Raw genomic sequence first — 26548 nt, forward strand, 5'->3', positions numbered from 1 at the left:
ATATAAGTCTTCGTCGGGAAGGGGCTTAACGAGTAGAGGAGCGTGGGACAGGTATTGCTTTAAGGATTGCAAAGCCTACTCGCACTCTTCGGTCCATACAAATCTGCGTCGGCTAGTAGTGATTGCTCGGAAAAACGGACGGCAAAGATCACCCGAACGTCAGATGAAACGGTTCAGGGCAGCCACCATTCTTGTAAGTCGTTGTACTTCTTTTATAGTAGTCGGAGCTCGGAGATTTTGCACGGCTAAGATCTGTGTGGGATCAGCTTCGATTCCTCGGCGGCTTACTATGTACCCAAGGAACTTCCCCGAGCTTACGCCAAACGCACACTTCTCAGCATTGAGGTGCAACTTCCGCCGTTTCAAAACATCAAAGACCTCTCCCAGATCCCGAAGGTGGTCCCGAGCGAATGTGCTTTTGCAAACCAGGTCATCGATATAAGCTTCCAGTATTCTGCCAAGCATACCAGGAAACATCTTCGTGATGGAGCGTTGGAAGGTTGCACCAGCATTCTTCAGGCCGAACGACACAACCTTGTAGCAGCAAGTTCCCCGAGGGGAAATAAAGGCTGTCTTCTCCTGATCATCCAGAGCCAAAGCTATCTGATGATAGCCCCAATATGCATCCATAAAGCTTAACCGCTCGCATCCTGCTGTTGCGTCCACCATCTGTTCAATCCGAGGGAGGGGAAATCGATCCATAGGATAGGCGTCATTGAGGTTTGTGTAATCAACACAAACCCGTAGCTTCCCATTCTTCTTCGACACAACCACTGGATTGGCAAGCCAGGTGGGATATAGAACTTCCCGAATGGCGCCGGCCTTTAACAGTTGGTCCACCTCTATCATCACGGCTTCGATGTGTGCGGCGGACAAGCGTCGGACTTTCTGCACCACCGGCCACTTACTTGGATCGACATTCAATGTGTGCACGGCGAATGTGGGATCCACACCCGGCATTTCTTGTGAAGTCCAAGCAAATACTTCTATGTTTTGCATCAGGAAGTCAAACATCTCCTTTTGTTCGGCCACGCTCAAAGAGCTCCCAATTAAAAAGTATCTTCCTTCACCCTCGGGGATCAAAAATCTTATTAACTCCTCGGTAGATCGTTGCTCGGCTGGCACACCAACATCTTCAATTACTGGGACAGGAGTGGCCGCCACGCATTGTACTTCCATAAAGTTTTGTTTGCTTGTTACAGTGCTGATGTAGCATTTCTTTGACTGGATCTGATCCCCTCGGAGACTTTCCTGACGACCATTCCATTCAATAAATTTTACCACCTGGTGAAAGGTAGAGGCGACTGCCTTCATCTCGTGCAGCCAGGTTCGGTTGAGTATTACGTTGTATGGGCTGGGAGAAGCGACCACCACAAACTCGATCTCAAGAACCCATGATCCAGCCCGCACGGGGAGAGAGATTAAGCCGAGTGGCCAAACCAGGGCTCCAGTAAAACTGACGAGGGGAGTAGACGCTGTCCGAAGTTGAGCGAGAGATAATTCGAGGCTATGGAATGTTGAATAGAACATTACGTCTGCTGAGCTTCCTTGATCTATCAATACTCGTTGAACGGTTGACTTATCAATAGCAACAGTGACAACAAGGGCATCCGTATGAGGGAGTTGCACACCTTTCAAGTCGTCGGATGAAAAAGTAATAGGGTTTTCGAAGCTCGGATCTTCCCATTTTCGCTCTCCCGAAACGCCGACGCTGCAAACGGGCAAAGAGGTGATGGCTTTGTCAATCTCTGAACGAAGCTCGGTTGCCCTATCTTCGGAAACCAGTCCTTGTATAACGCTTACGAGATTGCCGATGATCGGTGGAGGTGGAGGTGGAGGAAGTGGACTTCGTCGAACGTCAATCCATTGATTTAGATGCCCAGCTGCCGCAAGCTCTTCCAGATACCTTTTGAAAGGTTGGCATTGGGTAGTGTAGTGACCGCGCTCCTTGTGATATGTACACATCCCCGGTCCGCTTCCGACGGTGCCTAAGAGTACTATTGGCCAAACAAAGAATGACAGTTTTACTAATGATGTTGAGAAGTTTATAGATGGGTTCGGTAAACGCCGTATATTCGGCCACGTACTCGTCTGGCCGCGGTTCTCTCTTCGTTTATTGCCATGACTGTTGCTGAGGGTGCTTTGGTGGTCGACCCTTGTTGATCGACTTGTTGGTCATTTGGCCTGAACCGCCCTAGGCACCCTGGCCTCCTTGCCCCTGACGAACATTCGCTACTTGTTTCTTCGGCCCAGTTGTTGTTTTGGCAGGTTCTAGAGCCTTTGGTGTATGTTGCTCGGCCATGGCTTCTTCGTGAACACAATCCTTCTTGATTATGGTCATGAGCTCTCCCATTGTCTTAGGCGGGTTACGTGAAAGGTCACGGAACATTGCCGAGGCTGGATCCCGTTCATAAAAGACTCAGCCGCGACTCCTTGATCACAGTCTGGGATAAGATTATAGACCTCCCAATAGCGCTCGGTATAAAGCCGTAGGGTTTCTCTAGCTGTTCTCCGTATGTTCACCAGCATAGATAATGTCTTCGATTGAATGTTGCTAGTTACAAAACGTTTACTAAACTCCAACTCCAACTCCAACTCCAACTCTTTGAAGCAAGTGATAGACTTGGGTTTCAGTTGATTGTACCATAACATGATTGGTTCGCTCAGCGTAAGTGGGAAGATCTTGCACATGAGGGTGTCGGAAAAGTTATGGAGGCTCATAGTTTGTCTGAAGCGACAAACGAACGCGACTGCATCCTCTTTCGCCTCATAACGTTTCAGCTTCGGCATGACAAACCTATTTGGCGGCCGCTCCTGTTGTATAGCATCCACGAAGGGGAAGCCTTTGCCTTCCCGAGCTTCGAATTGTCTTCTTGAACTGGGGTATGTGAGACGATAGGGAGAGGAACTTCAGCATGCGGCTCAGGAGTCTTTCTGCGTTCTCGTCGATGGTGCCGGTGATGTTCCTCTTTCCCGTTCGGCAGTCGAGTGGCTATATCCGAGGGCGCACGAGCTTCACCTCTTGAGCCTGTTAAACGAGCACGCCGAGGCTCAAAACCTGGGTCGATGGGTTGATACATGGTTGGCAAGCCCGTAAATTGATCATACAGGATAATCGTGTTATCATGCTCCGAATGTGTTTCTCGGCTGTCTGCTCGGCGGCGGCTGCTGCTTGAATTAGCGGAGTGCCGTCCTTCCTGGCATTTGGAATTATGTCGGGATCTTACCGAGTGTTCGTGGCTACTACCGGTGTGTGTGCGCCGAGGTGGATCGTTTAGATCCACGGGCCTCTTCCCACTTTTTGGACTCGGTTGTCGTTCGGAACGAAGTTGTGCTCGGGCTGACGCGCCTCCCTTATTGGTTCCGGCTGTGGAGCCTGTAGTTGAAGATCGTGAACTCTCAGCATGAATAATGCTCGTCAGCCGAGGACGTAAAGTCGCCGGTGGTTGATATCCTTGGTCAAAACGCTCGAAGACAGTTCGACGCTCGGAAACGGTGAGTTCGGTCGTTTGAACTGGACGAGATGTTCTGCTTCGTTTGCGATGTTCCTTCAGTCGGCTAGGTTCGGCGGGATGCCCGTGAGTAGGTGTTATAGTCATCCCTCCGTCCCTCTCCTCCAGCCGCTGTTGAAGCAGGCCAATAATCGCCGCCTGACGTTTCTGCTCCGCCAAGGCGATATCCAATTCGATGGGTGGAAAGGAAAGTTGGCGAGCGACGTGGGGAACCATCCTAGCCGCTTGTTGGGGCTCGAGGTTGATAGACCCATAGCTCTGCAACCCAAGCGTGAAGTTCTCTGGACTCGGAGGTGAGAGGCGTTGAGCCATTTGCTCCGTTCAAACGAGAGGAGCGGACAGAATTTGAACTGCTACCGAGTCAGGCCCTCTAACTGGTATTACGAACACGAAGAACACGAAGAACACCACAGAGAACCTCCTCCCCAGCAGAGTCGCCAATTGTGGGGGTGGTTTTCTTCGTGATCTTCCCTGTGTAGCTTTCTTCGTGTGTTGGGCCGTGGGAGATGGTGTTGGACTTGATGTACCTGCAGAACTGGAGGGGGATGTTCCTCCGGGAAGAAGCTCCGACGAACTAGTCAGTAAGTGGAGAAAGGAGAAGAAGAAGTTTAGTAAGAAATATGTTGGTAAGGAAGAGAGAATGCAGTTGAAGAGAAGTTTTTCCGATCCCCTTGCTTAGTGGTAGTACCCTTCTATTTATAGGCGAAGGGGTAGAGTGCTGAGCAAGTTGGCTTTACTTTCCACGTGTCGAGTAATGCTCGGATGACGTCATGCAGCAAGGCCATTTAATGAGCGCCACTTCCCAGATCTTTCAGAGTCACATGGGTCGATGTCAGAAAGGTCACATCGCTCAAAGATGTCACTTCGAATATCAGAAATGACAGCTTACTTATCAACAGATCCTTCCGGAAGGTTCCATAAACGATGATACTCGGTGGAACTCCCTTCTAATGGACGAAACTTCTCCGAGTATTTGACGTGCTATCCGAAGAACAACTCGGCCGAACGAGAGGACATCCCCGGGCAATGGATAGGATCACCGAGCGAACTCGAATTTACGTGCGTTCGGATAGGCGTACATCGTTTGGCGAAGCACCTAAGGATCCACCTATCCTTCGGATATTTCGGCCCCCTACAAATACGTACAAGCCAATTCATAAGATGATAAGATCATCACCAATTCAGTGTTGCTACACCTTAGTTCCACCACAAAGCTTTCAGGCACAATGGTTTAGCACTTGAGACAAGGTCTGGACTAATTCAAAGTTAAGGCAATACAAGTCAACATCCCAATATGAAACGGAATGACAGACTTTGAGGACTTTGTAGAATCTGTAACACACACTAACAATAAGACATGTTGTATGGCATACGAATGGCCCTCCAAGTACACCGCTAGCGCTGGAGGATGGTTGTGAGTGCCATTGTGGACAGAGACAGTCCAACCATTATTGCCCTTTTACAGCTTTCAATTCAAATGGGCATTCACAGTTTTTGGTACCTGTGGACCGCACTCTCTTCTTCACATACAGCTACCTTATTCCCATCAACCTTCTTCATAAATGGGCTATACTTACCGCTCCTTTTACATGAAAACCTCATCCTAGGTGTGCGATTCTTAATACATTTCTCAGATCCCTTAATCACAATGATAAACCCGTGTTGTTTACCAGTGCATCTTATCCAATTTAACAACGCTTCATCGGATGGGAAAACTTGCACACACGTAAAAAAAAATTATAGCCCATAATATAAGATTGCACATGATAAATGCTCCATCAAAAAACACTCACCTTCTTCGTTGTAAAATACTTTGTATAATCGTATGGAGGACGAGTGGAAGTAGGTATAGTTGATCGCTCTACATAACTACCAAGTGTTGAAGTGTCACCCTGCAACACCCAAAGACAAACCAGGTAAATGCAGGATTCTCTGCAGTTTCATTCGGATATTATTATCTGAAAATTGGCACCAAATTCGGATATAAGAGTCCGAAAATATTGACAATATTCGGATATTAATATCCGAATAGCTGTACATAATTAAGACATTATAGTCCGAAAAGTTAGTAAAATTTCGGCACTGTGTGTCAAACTGTGTCGGGCTAGAATTGAATTTGAAATGGGCCAAAATTGAAATTGAAATTGAAAATGGAGGGCGAGCTTATCTCTTGTAGCGGTTTTTGCTTCGTCATTACAACATCAGTGCTATCAACTTGTTTTTCAACTTCCATTGTATGATCTTCCAACTCCAAATCTTGGTGTATTGATGAGTCAACTATTTCTTGTTTTTCAATGGAGGGAGATGAAGCAATTGAGGTTTCCCTTGAAAGTTTAGGAGAAAGAGGAGGGGAAGAAGACTAATAGGGTTGGCTGGGAGGGGCTTGCGTGGGTGGTGGGAGTTGGGTAGGAATGAAAATGGAGGAATTTAAATGGGGAGGGAGGAGACGTCGTTCTCTGAAGAACGGGGAGGGAAAATCAGGGAATCAAAAGGAGGAATGTGATTATATGTAATATTCTTAGGGGGTAAAATGATCAAATAATATGAGGTCTTAAGAGTATAATGGTCAAACTGAGGGCATTTTTATCCGTAATTGGTAAAAGTTTTAATCGGCCGTGGGTATCAGCAACTGGACTAATAGCTGCGCCCTTTTAAATTTCTTCTGTTCTTCCCCGATTCGTTCGTTCTGCAACTCCACGCCCACCTCAGTCCTCTGATCCTCTCCTCCCCCAAGAACCCTAATCGATTACCGCCCCTACTCTCTCTCTCTCTCTCTCTCTCTCTCTCTCTCTCTCTCAATCGATCCCCTAAGAACCCTAAATCCGTCATAGAGACTCAGACGCTTTCAGGGCCTCCGGCGATCGACTCCGTGACTCCGGACCTCAGGCGATGGACTGTGATACTCTACAGTGGTACGCGTCTCTCTCTCTAAGTCTCTATGCACGGAATGACTCTACATGCGATTTCGAAAGTGTTTTTTGCGATTTGGGTTTCCTCCACAGGTTCACATTTCATTGATCCTCTTTGACTCGATTATTTTGATCAGCCAAAAAAGATACCACCACTGCGCACTGGAAACAAATACAAACACTTCGGGCAATAATTTTCACCCTATTAAACAAATGCCCTCAGATTCTGTTCATTCACTGAATGATGAAAGTGAAAATGACAACCATGAAACAAAAATGTTTCAATTTTGTAACCTGCTGCATGTGTAATTATGTGTTGATTTTTCTAAAAAATTGCAAGTCTTTGGATTGAGAAGGCAATAGGCTAGGTCATGCATTGTTGCTTATGAACGTAAGAGTTGTGTGTAGAAATTTAAACATTTGTACGAAACGTTAATGCTTATGTGGCTGTTTTCCTTTCATTCTTAGAGTTTCTTTCATTACCCGGTGGTTGATATTGAGAACACTCATTTGTAGGTGATGGATTCGGGCTTCTTTGATTTCTCACATGATGAGGTAGTTGAGGATGATGTTGAAGAACTTGAAGGTAATCCTAATCCTGTTGTCGACGTTGTCGATGTTGAAGCTGATATGGTCGATACAGTTAGAAACAATAAAAGGAAAAGAAAGCTTCCACCACTAGTGCCGAAACCTAAAAAGGAGCCTGGAAAAATACGAATCTGATGTCTGGGATCACTTCAACCGAATTCTAGAGGGTAAGGTAACCAAATTCGGTGAATGTAAGTGTTGCAAGTAACGATTTGCGGCTAAATCTAAAAAACATGGCACTAGCAATTTGAAAGCTCACAACCCCAATTGCCCGTTATATCCTAATAGAGGCCAACATGGACACCAAAACCTTTCATTCAAACCCACAGATGGGGGTGTTAGAGATTGTTATGAGTGTCTTTTCTTTTGATGATTGTAAGAGAGCTCTTGCGGAGATGGTCATTATTGATGAATTACCATTTAGGTTCGTTAAGAGGATTGGGTTTAGGAAGTTTTGTAATGTCATGCAACCAAAGTTCTCACCAGTCCCTTCTCGCCAAACTATATCTAGAGAGGTTGTTGTAATTTATAACAATGAGAGGGAAACATTGAAGAAATTTTTGACGGGTTGTAGGATTTGCCTCACAACTGATATGTAACGACTCTAATTTTTATTAAATAAAAATTTCATTTAAATGTTGTTATTTCTTTTAATCACTTATCATTACTTTAAATATTTCTTTTAAATTCCGTTAATTCGTCATAATTAAGTTGTAGTCCTTTTAAAATTCTTTCTTTTGATTAAAAGCCTTACTTGACTAGTAGAGTTAATTTCCAACCGACTAGTTGAACAAACCAAACTACCATTTCTCCTAGTTACACTTTCCGAACCCTAATTGGACCTTTTTGACCGTCTTGGAGCCTTTTGAACCCCCGAAACCCTAATTGAACCCTTAGACTTTTATGGGTAATCATTATACCCCATGACAAGTCATTTCAAACCCTAATTATAACCCATATTCCTTTACCCTTTGGTCCATGAATGCTAGGGAAATTTTTGACCATTGGTCATTGATTATCAAGTTGCCAATAAGACTTTGATTTGACCATACAAAATCATGGGCCAAGGAATATCATCATTTTACTTCCAAAACTAGTTAACCTAGCCATGCATGCATGCAACCCTAGGATTTTAGCCTTAAAAACCTAGTAAACCAAGACTTACTTTCCTAGACACACATATATATACTTGTACACACACACACACACATACATATATATATATATATATATATATATATGTACCAAAAAGAGAGAGAGAGAGAGAGAGAGAGAGAGAGAGAGAGAAATCCGAAAGAGAGAGAGAGGGGGAGAGGCCGGATGGGGAGAGAGAGAGGGAGTGTGTGTGTGTGCAAATTATGGATACTTACACAAGCTACTACTTGACAACCCTTGACTAGACCACTTTAAGTATGATCCTAGCCAATGATGTTATTCTTTCTTACAAGCCAACCCATTTTAGGATTTGACAAGCCATGGAACCTTTATTATAACCTAGGATTTGGCCTATTATTGGATTGACAAGTGAAGAAATGCTAGGACTTTGATTATGGTCTTGAATTGACAAGTCTATGGAGCAAATCCATGGGGAAAAGAGAGGAGAGGGGGGGGGGGGGGGGGGGGGGGGGGGGCGGCCATATGGAGGGGGGAGGGAGCCAAGACTTGTGCCTATAAATAGCAAGTTCACTTCAAGTTCAACTCACCCCTTCACTCCCTTGCTTTCATTCCTCTCCAAAAACCATTTTCAGTTCCAGACAGCTTACTGCCCTCCACGAATCTTCCTTTTTCTCCTGCTTAAAGTAGTTTTTGGAACCAACTCCATTCGGAAAAGTTGTAGAGCACTTCAAAACCTTCAAGTTAGACCCAAGAACCATCCCAATCGGCGAAGAAATGACAAAGATATCGGCATCCGAAGTTCAGTAAAAATCTCGGATTTCTATTTCCAGACAGCATACTGTCTTCTCCTTTATCACCATTTTTCTCCTACCTAAAGTAGTTTCTAGGATCAACTCCCTTCACGAAAGTCGTAGAGCACTTCGAGAGCTTCAACTTCGACCCAAGAACGATCGTATTCGGCCAAATATTGACCAAGTTATTGCCATCCAAAGTTCGGTCCAGATTCGCAAGTTTCACCGCCGTAGAAAATCTTCCAACTAGCTTATTCGGCCCCGACTAAGTTTCAGATCAAGGTAGATTTTCTCTATTCACTTCCCTAAGTATACGTAGAACCCTAGTCCAATAACTCTACGTATAGTATAGAATCTACGTTAGAAAGTAGCATGTTCTTGATTCAAAGTATCACTATCGTAGATAAGATTACCTATTGTTTGGTTTCAAGTAAATAAGCTTATCGTTTAAAATGCATGATTGTCAATAAGTTTATCTCACTAATGGAGGTATGAACATGTTGGATAAATGACTTTGTCTTAAATAAACATATGTTGTATTGAATTTCTCAAAAAGTAAGATATAACGATTTTCGAAAGATAAGATTTTAACGTTTGGTTTGAAGTATTCATATTTTGATCTTTTCGAGCATGCTTAGCAATATAGAATTGGATGATCTTGTTAGATTACAATGAATGATTTATGGTTGCGTATGTGAAAAGTCCTACCGCGGAGTCTATGCATGAGAACGAGACACGGAAATCAAGAAAATAGAAACATGACACCTAGGGTGTGGTTAACAAGAAAAATGTGTTTCGAAGGAGGAAATATTTTTGAAACTACATAATGACCGATTTTGATGGCATTATGTGAGATGTGTGTGTGAATGTGTGCCAATGGGAACCCGGGACGGCGGAACCATTGTGAGGATACTCGGGAACCCGGAACGGCGGAACCGAGGTTGGGTGTGTGGCTTGGTTATCCGCGGAGAGGAGCCAATGCAAATGTGTGCCAATGGGAACCCGGTGCGGCGGAACCATTGTGAGGATACTCGGGAACCCGGAACGGCGGAACCGAGGTTGGGTGTGTTAAAAACGGATTTTGAAAATGTTGATTTGGTGAGGAAAAGTGAAAATGGAGACACGGTCTACGATGAGTTGCGTAGGAGAAACACCGAAAAACATGGACACCAACGATACTTGAATAGTGAATGTGGATGTGTGATTGTTACTATTCGTCGTATATGATTTACTGTTTGTAAGTTATGAGTTAGTGGGTAGGGTTTACTCTATTGAGCTTTTGTAAGCTCACGGTGTTACCTTTGGTGACCCTGACATATTATATTGGCGGCGACGCCGGTATAATGTGTCAGACCTCATAGATGAACAGGGTGAACATTATACCTTGGAAGCTTTCGGAGCCGAGGAGCTGGCCAGAATGGAAGAAGAGGCGGAGTAGTAGATAAGAACCCTAGTCTACCCTCCTTTTGTTTAATAAAGTACTCTTGGGAGAATTATGTTGTAATATTGAGCCAGACTCTATTTAGTTTTTCAATAAAATTGCCTATTTAACGTTTCCAAAATTGGGGGCGTTACATGATACATGGACATCAATACAAACTCTAACTTTATGTGTCTCACTGCACGTGTAGTGAGAATCTTAAACTTTTGTCGAGTTGAAGATCATAACGAAGAGACCATTGACAAAAAAATTGAGTCATCGTTGCTTGAGTGGAGCATTGATGGTATTTTTACATTGACGGTAGATAATGCTAGTTCGAACAGCACGACTATTAAGTTCTTGAAAAGGAAACCAATTGATTGGAAACAGACTGTCTTGAAACACGAGTTTTTACATATGCGATGTTGTGCACACATTTTAAATCTTATTGTGGGTGATGGCTTGAAAGAAATGAGTGAGTCTATTCTTCGTGTCCGTGATGTTGTGAGGTATGTGAGGTCTTCTCCACATAGATTAGAAAGTTTCAAGAAATGTGCGGAGAAGGAGAAAATTGGCTGTACATACCATTTACTATGATCATACTTACCACAATGTATGGCCACACTACCCATGAGTGGGATTGAACTAATGACCGAGACAAAAAGAGAGATCCAACCGTTGAGGGAAAATGGGGGCATGGATGCCCCTAAACCGGACTGGGGCATCATAATCTGATCCTTTCCCCCTTCACTTTTTTGGTATTTGATGAGAGTGCGATTTTCCCAATACATGATATTTGAAAAGTGAAAGGGCATTAAGGAAAATTTTCCAAGTCAACTTTTAGTTGGACAATTAATTTGGAACATGCTAAAGTCAAAAAGTAGACAAAATAAATTGGGACGGAGGGAAAGTGAAAGGGCATTAAGGAAAATTTTCCAAGTCAACTTTTAGTTGGACAATTAATTTGGAACATGCTAAAGTCAAAAAGTAGACAAAATAAATTGGGACGGAGGGAGTAATTTTTTTTTTATCAGCGTTAAAAGGATATTGCACCTACTTTATTTAGAGAAGTGCTAGCCGTACCGATCAATTTCAAACCGAAACCGTACCGACGGCCGCTCCGGGCTGTCTCCGAGCACCGGACGGCCGATCCGAGCCGTTCAAAAATTCTAAAAAAAAAAACCGAGGGGCCTTTCGCGAGAATAAACGGCATCCGATGTGTGTAGGGTGGTTAGATCGAGTACCCTATTTTTCGCGTATACATATATACACGAGTATACACGAAAAATAGGGTACTCGATCTAACCACCCTACACACATCGGATGCCGTTTATTCTCGCGTAGGGCCCCTCGGTTTTTTTTTTTAGAATTTTTGAACGGCTCGGATTGGCCGTCCGGTGGCCGGAGACAGCCCGGAGTGGCCGTCGGTACGGTTTCGGTTTGAAATTGGTCGGTACGGCTAGGATTTCTGCTTTATTTATAGAACTTTCTTATCCCACATGCACCCATATCTACACACAAACAGATAGAAAGAGAGAGGGAGAGATTGTGCGATTTTTTGGGAAAATGGTGAGTTCTTCAGGTGAATCTACACCAAAGATCCAAATGGGCTGGGGGAACAAAAGTTTGAAGCTAAATCAGTAGTCGGTGGAGCCTGAGATCAGAAATCGCACGATCTTTAAAGACTACTGTGCAAGATCAAAAGGCAAGTAACTGATCTAGATTAGAAATCGTGGGATTTACATTTTTCCTTCTTCAAATTGCATGATTTGTTGAATATACCCAATTTTTGGGCTCTAGGGTTTTATAAGTTTCTGATCTACCATAGTCGGGGATTTCCCTTTGATTGACTTTTTTTTTTCTTGCTTTGCTTTTGGGCAACCTTGGGGGTATGATTCAAGTTCTGATTCCCAAGCGAAGGTGCGCGCGCGCACGCGCACACACAGAGATAGATGGATACATGTATGTGCAGAGAGAGGTGGTTTTTTTTCCTCGTTGGTTATGGCTTCTGTGGTACATGTTTGGGCTTAACTGAAGGTAGTATCACCTACTCTATTATTTTCCAATTGGGAATTCCTTGCATTTTTTTTATGGTTAGTTACGTAGGTGTAAATGAACTAGTTGTATACAATAAGGTAGAATATATTATTTTCCAAAGATCTGCTCCCATGCCTCCTATGGTATTTGGTTTAAGTGGGCAATGTGGCCTTGTTGACTTTTTTTTGGGGTCGAAATATGCACCCATTGTTGTGGTACTTTGGAATGAACTATCAAGAGTGGGAATGTGTGCAATTCTTCAACTATCTTTTCATTATGCTTCTGGATTACATAGGCATGCTTTTTCCATTTGAGTGCTATACTTACGAACAGGGTAATGAGATGAGAAAATCTTTTTACCGAATGATGCAAAGAACATGGCTGTTTTCCATTTGAAACTTTGACTTTGATGTCCAAAGATGGGCTTCTCTTCTCATTTTGGCTTTGAACTCTTCACTTGCAGTGTGTTCTGTTTGCAAAGGAATGCCTTGTGCGTAAAACTGTGAGCCTTTGATAAATAGATATAGGTAGCTAACTCACTCCCCAATGGATACAAGAGTCCCAACGTTCACAAGGTTATTAAAGTCCAAATTTTATGCTTTCAATCTTCTCAAGGGGTAATTTGGTCCAAAAAAATACTTTTCAGCTGATGTAAGCCACATATTTTGCAGGAACTAGTCAGATGGGGTGCGAGTGTAATGCGGAACCAAACCTCAAGGTTGGGCAAATCATTTTGAAAATCATTTTCCAAACGTGGGGGGGAAATCTGTACATTAGGGAAACCTCATGGGGTGTCAGTGAAATTTACCCCAAGTTCATATCCTCCCGTTCCAAGGTCCTCCTCTTCTGTCGTGAATGAAAGGGTTGCTGATTGCGAAGCTCATAAACCTCAAAATAAATTGGTTTTCCCCAACACCAACAAAAGAATCCTCCTGGCATCAAGGTATACATATCCATAATTCGTTAAATCTGCCAAAATGTCATCCCAACGATTCTTCCAAACAGTCAAGAAAGTCTTCCCCACAACCCACATCCCAAAATCAAACCAAGAAATCGCCCATTTGATCTCTAAATCCTTAATCAAACCAGACCCAGCACAACCCCTCCTCCAAATCCCACCCTCCCTCCTTTCCAATCTCAACCCCCACATAACCCTCCTTGTTCTCTCAAACCCACAAGTCCCAATCGAGTCTTGCTTGCACTTCTTCGATTTCCTTTATACCAACCCCAACCCATCTCTTAAACTCGACCTTCAATCCCTCATAATGCTTGTTTGCCGCTTATTCAAAGCCAGAAAGTTTACCCAAGCCAAGAATTTACTGAACAAGCTTGCGATTGCCGACAATTTCAGACACCCGTTTTCAGATATTGCTTCCTTAGTGGCTCAAGATGGCAAAGAACCAAAGATTGTTGTGAAGGTATATGATATGTTGTTCAGGGTTTATGCTGATAATCAGAGGTTTAAAGAGGGTTTAGAAGTGTTTGAGTACATGAAAAATAGCGGGTTTCAGATAGATGAGAGGTCTTGCATTGTTTATTTACTTGCATCAAAGAGACATGGTCATGTGGAGCTATTGTTTGATTTCTTTCGCCGGATGGTTGATTCCGGCGTAGGAGTTACGGTTTACTCACTCACAATTGTGATTAACAGTATGTGTAAGATGGGGAGGGTTGATGAGGCTAGAGAACTCATGAATGAAATGGCTGGTAGAGGGGTTAAACCCAACCTATATACGTATAATACTTTGATTGATGCATATGTAAAGAGATTGGATTTGGGGAGAGTTAAGGAGATTTTGATTGCTATGGAGAAGGAAGAAGTGGCCTATAATGTGGCAACTTATACACTCTTGATTCAAGGGTGTTACAGCTCAGGCAAGATTGAAGATGCTGAGAGGGTTTTTGAAGAAATGCGTGACAAGGGTATAGCGGGTGATGTTCATGTTTACAGCTTGTTAATTAGTTGGAATAGCAGGTTAGGAAATATGAAAAGGGCATTTGAGTTGTTCGATGAGTTGAGCGAAAGAGGCATCGTTCCTAATGCTCACATATATGGTGCCGTGATTCATGGTTTGTGCAAGGCTGGCCAAATGGAGGCAGCAAAAGATTTGTTAAATGAGATGCAAAGCAAGGGAATAGATGTGAATCAGGTGATATTTAATACGCTAATGGACGGGTATTGCAAGAAAGGGATGATTGATGAAGCGTTTGGGCTGAAGTGTGTAATGGAGAAAAAAGGACTTGAACCCGATGTGTTTGCAAATAACATAATTGCTACTGGACTCTGTATATCGAACCGCCATGAGGAGGCAAAGAGGTTATTGTGCGGGATGATGAATGAGGGAATAGCTCCAAACTCGGTGACTTTCACTACATTGATTGATATATATTGCAAGGAAGGGAATTTTGTGGAAGCTTTGAGGCTGTTTGGAAAGATGAAGAAGGAGGGTCCGATACCTAATACAGTGACATTTAATGCATTAATAGACGGGTATAGCAAGAAGGGGAAGTTGGATGAAGCTCATAAGCTAAGAGACGAGATGAAAGAGAAGGGGTTGATGCCGGATGTCTACACATACACCTCACTCGTACACGGAGAATGTATTTTTGGAACAGTAGATCAGGCAATGGAATTGTTCAATGAAATGCCAGCTAAAGGGTTGGTTCCAAGCCTAGTGACTTACACTGCAATGATTTCGGGCTTGTCAAAGGAGGGGAGATCAGATGAAGCTTTTAGATTGTATGATGCGATGAAAGAAGCGGGTCTTACACCCGATGACACCCTGTACTCTACACTTGTGAGCAGCCTTCATAGAGTAGGTTCTTAGCCTGAAATGGCTTTTGTCCTTTTCAAAAGAATGCCCTTCTGGGAAAAGATCCAATGGAGATGGGCTAGATGTGGTGTGGCCTGTAGCTCAGAGGATTTGAGTTAATGGCTGCGAACCACAATTTGGGGGTTCGAATCCTTGCTCACCCTAAACCAGCTTGAGCTCACAGGGAGGAGTTATAAGTTTGGGCAAGTTGCATATCATTGAGAGATAAGTGTGTATACTACCTATAATTTTGTGGTGGATTTGATGTTCAGTCTTTTATAGAGTATTGAGAAAATGAAATTTTCAACTGCTACTGCTTTGTTTTCCTAATTTATGCTCTGCATCACTAATCCTTGTGCTTGGAGTTGAAACTTTTGAAATTGCATTTAAAGCTCCCTTTTTGTCCGGATATGAACCTGGTTTGCAATTCTGATGAGCCAGTGGATGCTCGTTTCTGTTTCGCCATAAACAAGGCCTTTTTAAGGCCCCCTCTTTTCATGGGTATGTTTATCGTTCCTATTTCGAGTACTGTATACCTTTTAATCACATTCCAATATTTGGTTCTTAGTGTTCAGAATGCACATGGCTAGGAGCAGCTATGTAGCACCGACACTCCAAAAGGGCTCCGTGTCCATGTATTGGACACGGTGGGACACGCGGGGACATGTATTGGACACGCCACGTGGCATGTCCAATAATTTTTATTATTTTTTGATAGGGGACATGGCTGGGGACATGCCGGGGACACAACTAGGGGTCAAAATGTAATATTTTTTAAAATTTTGGGGGTTAATATGAAATTATTCAAAACATTTGGGTTAAACTGTAATTATGCCTTTGAAAAAAGTTTATTCAAGTTGTGAAATTATTCATATACAATGGTTCACATATATATATATATATATTTATATATGTACATATATTAATTAATTAATTTATACACGTGATGTGTCCCCCGCCGTGTCCGTATCTCCATTTTTTTAGAATTGCCATGTCCGTGTCTGTATCCGTATCCGTGCTACATAGAGGAGCAGGTTACATAGTTATCATGGGAATATGTGTGATTGTTCCCACCTTTTGTGGGACCGTATTCATCACCCATATAGATCATACACTTCGTAAACACATTCTATCAATTGTTACTCGTTCTATGTGGTAGAAAGTCTCTTGACAGTTCAGTGAATGGAGTGGAAACATATCCGTGTCGGTTCTACATAGTCCTCCTATATTGATCCAGTTAGAGAGCTTTTTAACGCACCCAAAGTTTAGGGGTAATTTTGAGATTTGGAGTGGGATTTTTAAGGCCAGCTAGCATAGTGTACAAGGCTCTCAGCCTCGTGCCGTTAGTTTCAATCATATAGGAAAAGCACAACCCCACTTACCAACATTGATGAACAAGCCTCTGCATCTGGCAACAAATCTATCAACTAATATGCATGAGTCACCACTTTGTTCATTTGTGGTGGGTTAGAGTTTTTGGTTATATTGCATACAATTATCCTTTAATTCCACCTACTTAGTTAAAGCAATATATGTCACCGAACCTGTTTCATGTACTGTTATCCCCTCCTACTTACATTAAAAAATAGGTAGAAATCGAGTTTAGATCTGTTATATGATTTCGATTATGGGTCTACTTCGACATGATGTCCATAGGTGTAGTTTGTTTGTGTCGTGTTATGTAGATGAACTGAAGAAGGTTGTTACATGTTTTGCCAAAGATGTGTGAGTAGAATTTTAGCTTGTCTTCCTGGTACATTGGTGGACACTTCAATGATGAAGGCTCGTGTGCGTTTGTTGTTGCACATAAGTAGGTGTCTGGTGTTGTCTTTGTTTTCAGTCCCTGGATATGCTGCATACTTTGATCTTTGCTAAGGCGGTAATTGGGCGCGCCTTTTCATGGTACTGAGAAGAAGTTTTGTTTTGGCTTTAGCTCTTAGCAAAATGCAGAATGAATAATCAGTAATGAAACAAGGACGAAATCCATTTACCCAAATAACGAGAAACATCATATTCACAGTCAAGATTCTATGCTATGGGGACCAACCAGCACCGACCGTCACGCAGGTCCACTTCGGTTTCTGTATAGATGATTCGAACTGTTTAATATTAATTTTAAAAAAATTTGAGCACCTACACGTATCAAATTGAGTTGATTTTTCACAAGTCCACTTATTTTTTTAAAATTATTGAATGCTTGGATCATCTATAAGGGACCCGGAGTTGGTCCCGCGTGACGGTCGTTGCACTGTTAGTGCACTTTGGGTAGTGTTTGTCTATTTTACTTACAGTCGACGAATCGACTAAGAGTTGTTGAGCGTGCTGGGAATGTGGGTGTTTGTGGTGGTGGAGTTTGGTTCCTTACCGTATTTCAGGACTTTTTTGGAAGCAAACTTAATGAAGTGAATGGAGATGGAAGAAGAACAACAAAATGGACTTTATTATTCCTCGAGGTAGAAGTCAATCGACTATGAGAACACAATCGAACAGACAGTTACGTTACAAGCTACTTCTAGAGCAAGAAATGTAAAGTACAGATAAAAGTAGAAGCCTTCGGGCGATTGATTGGGGGGTTCTAAATATCTTCTATTCTTGTATTTATAGGTTGTCATCGACTTGAAATTCAAATCATATGGAATTCCCTCCTTCGATTTGAATTAAGTGGCTCCATGCTCCCTATTCTTGCTCCACTATCTGTATGAGGCGGTTACTTCTCCATGATCTCACATGTTCCCAACGTTGTAATTACTTCAACTGCCTGCGTGCATTAACTGTCATGCCCACGATCTGTATGTGATGCATATTCTGAAACGTGTTCAGTTGAATATCAACCGTCGATCAGTCCACTTGATTTTTCCTTAACAGGCTTCATACTACATTTTATTAATTAGTCTAAAACGTGTTGACACGTGTAACATTTTGACTCAATCGATCATATTAGACTAAATACTAAATTATGGTGTAAACAATGCCCCCCTATTTACCTGAGTTAAATATTAACTTTGGTAAATATTTCTCTTAGTAACTTACCACCTATATAAGGCAGAGCACTTCAAATTTTAGGGCACGAATCGAGCTTCTTCTCGCACAAAATTCTGAAACAACTTTTAAACCCTAAAATAGCTCTCAAATGGCACCGAAATCCAAACTACAGATTGTCAGTGATCCAATTGAAGATCCGGCTACCGAGTCAGCAGCGGAGGATTCCTTCCGATTCCCTGAGTCGTACCGAAATGGGGTTAATTACAGCACCCAAGTCTTGATTCCTGACGATAACGTCAGTTCTCATTGTATATTGGGTCCAGTTTTCTCGTCAGCTCTTCCGGATGGCTTTCCAGAGGTTTACCCAGTGGGGGAACGTGATCCACTCCTCCTACAGCTTCCGTCGCTGGAATGGTCAGGCTGGGATAAGAACACCTGCCTTCGTTCCTGGCCTTATACCGTCGAAATGGGATAGGTAGACTGGGTAAGGCGTATGATGAAGTTTCTTTTTGAGGATTGGAAGACAATGGGGATTCGTGAGACAATCGAGCTCTCACAATTCCCCTTAGACATGAATCCTGAACTCTTAGCTGCTGCCGCCTGTTTCTGGTCCAAATCATCCAATACCCTAGTTCTGCATTGTGGCTTATTGTCTCCGACAGTTTTGGATATCTCTCATTTGACCGGCCTCCCTTCCTTAGGCTGTGAGGTAAATGCCCTACTTTCTCCTGATCCATATGATCCCCCATTCATTGTTCCGTCAGTTGGGGTTAGTTATTCGAAAGGGTAGTCCTATGGTACACACCCCTTATTAGGGGGTGTACCATACGCACCATGATTTTAAACTCTTGGATTTAAAAGTGAATAATCCGGACCACTCATTTATTAAATCAATTAATAAAATGAAAAAATGGCTTCGCAGGTAATAAGTTATTCTCTCTTCCTTGACTCTCTCTCCTCTCCCTCATTTGTAAAATACTGCAAATTATATAACATAACCATAATTATTATGACAACACAAAAAATTGACATTTTCTTACCACAATGTGTCATACCAAAAGAACATTTAGAATTGTGCATTCAATATACTTGATATAAAACTAATTTCTCTGTTGTAACTGAATGTACGGTTAACTTGCAACCGCGACACCATAATGACGATCAAAACTATTGATTTCGTTATACTTGTTGATTAAATAATCCACGTAATTTTTTTGGCTCGATAGGGTTTAAAAAGCCCTTTCATCGGCATCAGAATTCAATAGTAAAAGGATTTTTTTTGTCTAATTAAGGGTGTAATGATAAGCGATCAATTTCATTCTTGTATCTGGATATATTAAACTTTTTTTATTACGCAGTTATCGATATCTAATTTTGGTGACAATGCTGAATATTGTATGACTTGGTATTCTAACAGTTATGATCGATCATTCTAAAAATATATTCGCTAACGACGTTTAGTTATGGTATGGTATTTTGCCGATTATAACTATCGTTAACTGAATATTCTGATTAAATTTTTTTATACAACACGTTATGGGTATGAAAACGTTAATTTATGGTGTTGTCATAACAAATTTGGTTATATTACTGAATTTATGGTTTGAAATTTTGTTGATTATAACTATCATTAACTGAACATTCCAATTGAATTTTTTTCATACAACACGTTATGGGTATAAAAACGTCAATTTATGTCATTGTCATAACAAATTTGGTTATATTACTGAATTTGTGGTATTTTGGTCTTGTTACGGAATATTTTAATCAATTTTCTTTGCTATGACAGTTGTGGACATGAAAATGCCAAATTATGGTATTGTCATAACAATTATGGTTTGTTATATAATTTGTAGTATTTAAATATGTTTTCTTTTGATATGACACGTTGTGGTAAGAAAATGACAATTTTAGGTGTTGTCATAACAAATTTGGTTATTTTACTGAATTTTTGGTATTTTACACATGTATTTTGTTTGGGTATAACAATTGTTGATTCTAGTACGACATATTTTGATTTTGTTACGAAATATCATACGTGTAAAAGAATTTTTGGTACGACTCATTGTGGTAAGATAATGCCAATTTATGGTATTGTCATAACATTTGTGAGTAGCATTTTTTAATTTGTGATATTGTACACATATATTTGGTTGGAGTACAAATATTATGATTTCTGGTACGAATAATTATGGTTACATAATAACAATATTTTTTAACTATGGATAACCTGCTAATGACCTGTTCAACAGGTAAATTTTAAAGTAGAAGTCGTAACTAGCATCAAAAATATGCATTAGAAAACCAAAAATCGTCATAATGAAAATCATAAATTGTCATGATTTAGACATACGGTATACCCTGTGTACCATAGCTTTGTCCTATTCGAAATGGCATAAGATTCATTTCAAAGCCAAAGCATCTGGACCCTGTTTTCATGATAAGGTTGCATTTTACCTGTTTTGGATTTGCCGATTTCTTATGGCAGTTCCTGGGCTTAGGGTTACCAAAGAATACCTTAACTTGGCCATCTGTATGGCTCAAGTAAAAAGATTGGCCCTTGCCCCATTTGTTCTAGAATCCCTGTATAAGGGTTTATTTACCTTTGTTGACAAAAAAGATAGCAGATTCTTGTGGTGGTCCTTTTTGGATTTTCCAAGCTTGGTTGTATGCATATTTTCCCCAACTGAAACCTAAGCTAAACAATCCTCTTCGATCGGATGAAGCCTTACAAACATGCCGTAGCTATGCTGAATACTTCTTAGGTTTTCTGACTCAGACAGAGGAGTCATCCTTTCAAAGGTACTTCACCTTCTTCTATGAAGATAACAAAAAGAATTGGCCTGTTTTCTATCCCTTCGATAAATTCGAATATGCATTTGAACGATTAAGGCCATGTTATGAGGGTATTCCACCAGCCTCTCCCCAGCTTGCAGAGAAAATGACTCAGTCCAAACGGTTATTCTGGGCCAGCATCCTTCTTCCAAGACTTATCCCGGTTGGCTTTGCCCTAAATAATACTCCTTTTGGGAACTGTGGTTTTGAAAATTATTCTCCTTGTCAATGTGCCAGACAATTTGGCCTTGCACAAGGCATTCCAATGCCTTTCGTTCACTCCAACATTGCTGAGATGGCTTCAAGCAGGCCAACGATTAAGGCCAAGGACTCGCAAATGATATCCTTGATGGTCAGCAATTTTCAACATCGTGTGAAAGCCTTTCAGTTCATTGACTTCAAGACCAATAATGTGACCCTGTCTGCTTTTGATGAATGGTGGTCGACTATGAGAGCCCTTTATTTCAGTGCTCCACTTTCAGACTGCCTATACAAGCTTGACCCTGAATACAAATACCTCCAGGATAAGGCTGGTAAGCATAGCTATTCACTGGTTTGCAATTCATTTAGTCATGCTTCTACTAATCATTGAGACATTGTTTTCTTGACAGAGATAACAGCTCGACTGCCTGATGAACCTTCTAAGGCCATTGTGCCTCATGCAGGAGCAGTTCCCATATCATCTGTGCCAAGTGGGAACACTAGGAAAAGGAAAGCTGAATCGATCAAGGACTCCGAAACCAGGCCACGGACGCGGACTCTCAAAATCACATCAGGTGTGAGCCAAAAGGTTTCTAAAAGTCCTTCCACTGGTAGACCTAAAAGACAGGTTGGTGAAGTATCTACCCCCACAAAGCAACCAACAAGCAAGCCCACCAAGAAACAAAGCTCGAGTGACAAAGAGTTGGCTCCAAGGGTACATTCTCATCTTCTCTTTTCCATTATTGATTTCATTCTTTTCAAAAGCCTTTCTATTCTCATTTTCTTTCTTTTACAGAAAGGCAAGGGGACCAAAATTGTAGATGCCTTTGAAGAAATGGAAGAAGAGGAAAATTCTTCAAAATCCTCACAAGTCCAGAAATTCTCCTTTTCAGCAGGAGAGACAATTGACACCGAATTGGCAATTGATCAATATGAATCTTTTGATACAGCAGTATCAGACCCTTTGGGTCAGGCTGATTGGTTGCCAGAGTTACAGGAACAACTGCTACACCAAGAAAATCCTTTGCTGCAGGATGACAGTCCTTTTATGCAAGTTGGTGAGGGCTCGGTGCTGATGCCAGATGTTGCTGAGCTTGGTGTACAATCCATTCGACAACCCATTGTCACAACAACTCAGCCTGCAACAGATGTGGTCAATGCTGTACCAGGGCGGAAAACCACTGTTGACCCCAATCCTCAACAAATTCAGAAAATTGATTTAAATCAACAAGGCGACGGTAGGGAGGAAATGATTTCTCCACGGGTGGCAAATGTACCTAATTTGGAGGCTCCATCAGCACCAATCGAAAAGGATTTGGAAAAGAAAGGACCAGTAGAGGGTCCTGTTCAGATTGCCCCCATTGCCCAAACCAGTCCTAACCAAGGAGGTGGACAAGGTGCAGAGGATGTGGCCTCTAGTCCTTCTGGTAATCCCTTTGGGAATCAAGTCCTATCACCAGCAGGTATGATCCCTGCAAGTATTCCAAAGGTCCTTGTTCTAAACACATCTCCTCGCTCAGTGAACAAAACGGCAACAAATCCTGTGGGTGTTGAGGATTCTGCTCATATTAAGTCTTCTAGTGATTCACTGGACCATCTGATGGAGGAGATAGAGTCGACTTCTCAAGTCTTTCGATCCCTCACTGAAGTTTCAGAATCCAGTAGCTCTTTCTTCTTCCTTCAATTCAGTGCAGAGACCCAGAAAGAAATCCAAGTTTTCTTTGACTTCCTAAAGCTTCCTTTTGAGGAATTAATGACAGTGAAGTCCACAGATTTTAGTGCCTGTGTTGAATCCCTGTCACAAAGGCATGTCTTCCCTCTCAGGGAACAAATCATCCTGGAAAATTATGCATCATCATTGGGTGACAACATCAGCCTCTTCCGATATTACCAGCAGGAAATAAGTCAAAAGCAGGACTTGATTGGTAACCTTTCCAACTTGACAGTGAAGTTATCGAATATGCATGTTGATGCTTCGACTTTGAAGTCGAGACTCGTGGCTATTGATCAGGAAGAAAAGGAATTGTTACACCGATTGGGTCAACTGCAGACTGAGAAAGGAAATCTTCTGGTAACAGCAAGCCAACTTGACAAAGACTTCAAACACTTAGCAAAGGAAGGCAAAGGAGTCTCAGTTCATGTCTCTGCTGCCCGTGAGGACTTGCAGAGAAACAGAGTTAAATGTGATGAACTTGTAGTTAAATGGGAGGCTTTTAGGTCCTCTTTTCTTCATGAATGACTTTAGTTTTGCAGTCAATCGACTAGTTTTATTATAAGTACTTTTGTTTATTATCTATCAGCCGGTGATATGCCAATATTTCAAATGGCAATTGAACAAGTGTTAGGCCTTCCATGGCCCTTTTCTTGTTTGAAATGACTCTGAACACCACTTTATAGATGTTTGGATTGGATCAAGGAATACTCACATGTTTGAATCAAGGACTAAACTCACATAATGTTCAAATAGGAATAAACCTCACATAATTGGTTCGTATTCCTTTACTTACAAATGTGATGTGAGCAAACCATACAATCAAAACCCTTGATTCCTATATATCCGGATCGTGGGCACCTATAATCATGAAAACACTACGTTATGATTATGGTGACGTTTCCCTCTACTTTTAGGGAACATGCACAATAATAACTGACGGTTAAGTACAACAAATAATGCCATGCTGCAGCATTTTAAGCCACCTTACTTTGGGAAACCCACTAACCCTATTAGTTGTCACGTCTTTTGATTTTTACCTCGGGATAACTGTCCACGACCCACGTCTTTAGATCTTCCTTAGTCTATAAATACCAACACTGAGTATAAGCTCAAACACTTGTGCTTCTACATTATGGCCACCAACATCTCCTCTACTCCTCTTTCTACGCAAATCACTCCTGCTCACATCAAGCAACTGGCCACCGAGCTCTCGTGGGCACTCATGGAAAATCATAATGAGTGCAAACGAAGGATTCAGGCTATCCACGATCGAGTGGAGGGCATGGCGCTTCGACTGGAAAAGATGGAGTCTGCCATCAAACTTGTGGTGGCCAACTGGGACACCATCGACTACAAGCCTCCTTCGATTGATCCTGCTGACATCAGGTCCTCCATGGCTGGCACCTCTGGTCAGTGGAAAGAATGGCCTAAAGAATAGGCCTTCTTTTGTGGGGAAGTCCTGGTGTATTTTTTTTGTTAGATCTCACTTGAGATCTTTTCCTTTTTTGTAGGTTGGTCCCCATAGGGGTTTCTTCTTTTTGGGTTCCCGCTTTGGGTTCTCTTTTGTTCTGTTAGATCCTTCTTGGGTTCTTTTCTTTTGTCAGATCCTTTTTGGGATCTCTTGTTTTTGTTTGGGCTGCCTCTTGTAATGCTGCCCTACTCATGGGCAACTTCTGATTATGAAATGAAATATTTTGTTTTAACTCATGTTCTCCCACATAGACGGAAAATAATGTTTCAAATATTTACCATTAATGGTTCTCTCATGAAGAACCCCTTCGATTGATGCTAAATGATATGCACCTCCTCGTAGGATTTGGGCAATACGGAAAGGACCTTCCCAATTTGGAGACCATTTCCCAAATCTTCCTTTCTTCCTTTTTGAATCGATTGGGAGGATTGTTTTCCACACTAAGTCTCCAACTGCAAAAGATTTTTGTTTCACTCTTTTGTTGTAAGCCCTTTCTACTCTTTTCTTTTGGGCTTGAATTTGGTTTAGGCCATGTAACCTTTTTTCTTCCAATCCATCGATGTCCAAAAACATTGCTTCCTCATATTGCAAGTCAGGATCATAATGACGTGCCACCCTTAGAGACTGAACGTTAATTTCGACTGGCAAAACCGCTGCGTGCCCGTAGACTAATTCGAACGGAGTTACCCTAGTACTCTCTCTTTGTGATGTTCTGTATGCCCACAACACTCTGGGCAACAGATCATGCCATTCTCTTGGGTTATCATCGATTACCTTCGCCAAGGTATTCTTTATAATTTTGTTTGTCGATTCGACTTGCCCATTAGCTTGGGCATAGTACGGAGTAGAATTCAAAATTTGTATTCCATATTTTTGAGCATACTGGATAACTTCTCTACCATTGAATACGGATGCCTGATCAACAGTAATAGTTTCAAGAATTCCAAATCTACATAAAAGATATTCCTCAATAAAATCAATCACTTGTTTTTGTGAAACACCTTTTAAAGGTATTGCCTCTGTCCATTTTGTAAAATAATCAGTTGCTACTACCACAAATTGGTGCTGTAATGAAAACGCTGGGTGGATTTCTCCTATCATATCGATTGCCCAACCTCTGAACGGCCAAGGTTTAATAATCGATTGCAATTGATGAGCAGGTATCCTCTGGATAGGTCCATGCTTTTGACACTGTGGGCAACCTTTAGCATATTGAATGCAATCAGCTCGGATGTTTGGCCAATAGTACCCGTGTCTCTTAATCAACCATCTCATTTTATCACCAGCTTGATGGGCACCACAAGTTCCTTCATGAACCTCTCCCATGATCCTCATCGATTGGTCTTTGCTAACATATAACAGTAGTAGACCATCAGAAGTTCTTCTATACAAATCCTGTCCTAACAGAACATAATTGATGGATCTGCATTTGACAATCCTTTCTACTTTGTCATTAGGATTCAGAAGATAACTCTTTATTGGAACCATCCAATCATCAGAAACGTCGATTACCAATACATCCAATCGATTCTTTTCCCTTTCCTCTGAGAAAGGTAAAAACCTTTTTTGGATTCTGATTACTTTTTCCGTGTCCCCTTCAGGAATTTTAACTCCCGAAGCTGCTTGAGCCATTTGATTGGCCTCGCTATTTTGAAGTCTCAAGATATGCTGAAAACATATCTCATCAAAGTTTTGAGCAAGACGTCGAACTTTTTCAAGCTGCAAATTCAGTAATGGGTGATTGCACTTATAATGCCCTGTAACTTGTCGAACGACCAATTGTGAATCCCCAGAGACTTTCAGATATCGTATATTCAAATCTTTCGCTATTTCCAAGCCTATGATTAAGGCCTCATATTCTGCTTGATTATTTGTCAAAACTCTACTCTTATCGAGTTGGAAAGAGAATTGCAACATTTCTCCCTTTGGAGATGTCAAAACAACACCTGCCCCAACTCCATTGTCTATTTTTGAACCATCAAAAGACAATTTCCAAGGTCTGAGTTCCAAAAAATGCACTTCAAAGGTATCCTCTTCCAGGGGTAAATTTGAATGCTCAGATAGGAAATCTGCCAAAGCTTGTCCTTTTACTGCCTTTTGAGGCACGTATTCAAAGTCATACTCGATTAGGGCTAATATCCATTTCCCTTGTCTCCCCC

At 41.8% G+C, this 26548-nt stretch overlaps 2 protein-coding genes across 5 annotated transcripts; one reads left to right on the forward strand and one right to left on the reverse strand.

Annotated features, from left to right (window-relative positions):
• The first annotated feature begins 6268 nt into the window (after positions 1 to 6268).
• Positions 6269 to 15499, forward strand: LOC131324727 (pentatricopeptide repeat-containing protein At2g32630). 4 transcript variants are annotated; one of them, XM_058356813.1, is made up of 5 exons: positions 6269 to 6424; positions 6938 to 7007; positions 11862 to 12373; positions 12837 to 12948; positions 13045 to 15499. In XM_058356813.1, the coding sequence occupies exon 5, from the start codon at positions 13351 to 13353 to the stop codon at positions 15199 to 15201; it is 1851 nt and encodes a 616-aa protein (XP_058212796.1). In that variant the 5' UTR covers positions 6269 to 6424; positions 6938 to 7007; positions 11862 to 12373; positions 12837 to 12948; positions 13045 to 13350; the 3' UTR covers positions 15202 to 15499. The 4 variants fall into 4 exon arrangements, with proteins under 4 accessions (XP_058212796.1, XP_058212797.1, XP_058212795.1 ...); XM_058356814.1 differs by lacking the exon at positions 11862 to 12373; XM_058356812.1 differs by lacking the exons at positions 11862 to 12373; positions 12837 to 12948 and having other exon boundaries at positions 6938 to 7176.
• An 8485-nt stretch (positions 15500 to 23984) lies between these two features.
• Positions 23985 to 26306, reverse strand: LOC131323889 (uncharacterized). The gene is made up of 3 exons (XM_058355728.1): positions 25443 to 26306; positions 24928 to 25304; positions 23985 to 24324 (listed from the first exon to the last, which is right to left on the reverse strand). Exons 1-3 carry the CDS (start codon positions 26304 to 26306, stop codon positions 23985 to 23987), a joined length of 1581 nt encoding a protein of 526 aa, XP_058211711.1.
• Positions 26307 to 26548: the final 242 nt, after the last annotated feature.

This window comes from Rhododendron vialii, chromosome 4a (assembly GCF_030253575.1).
Source record: "Rhododendron vialii isolate Sample 1 chromosome 4a, ASM3025357v1".
Classification (NCBI taxonomy): domain Eukaryota; kingdom Viridiplantae; phylum Streptophyta; class Magnoliopsida; order Ericales; family Ericaceae; genus Rhododendron; species Rhododendron vialii.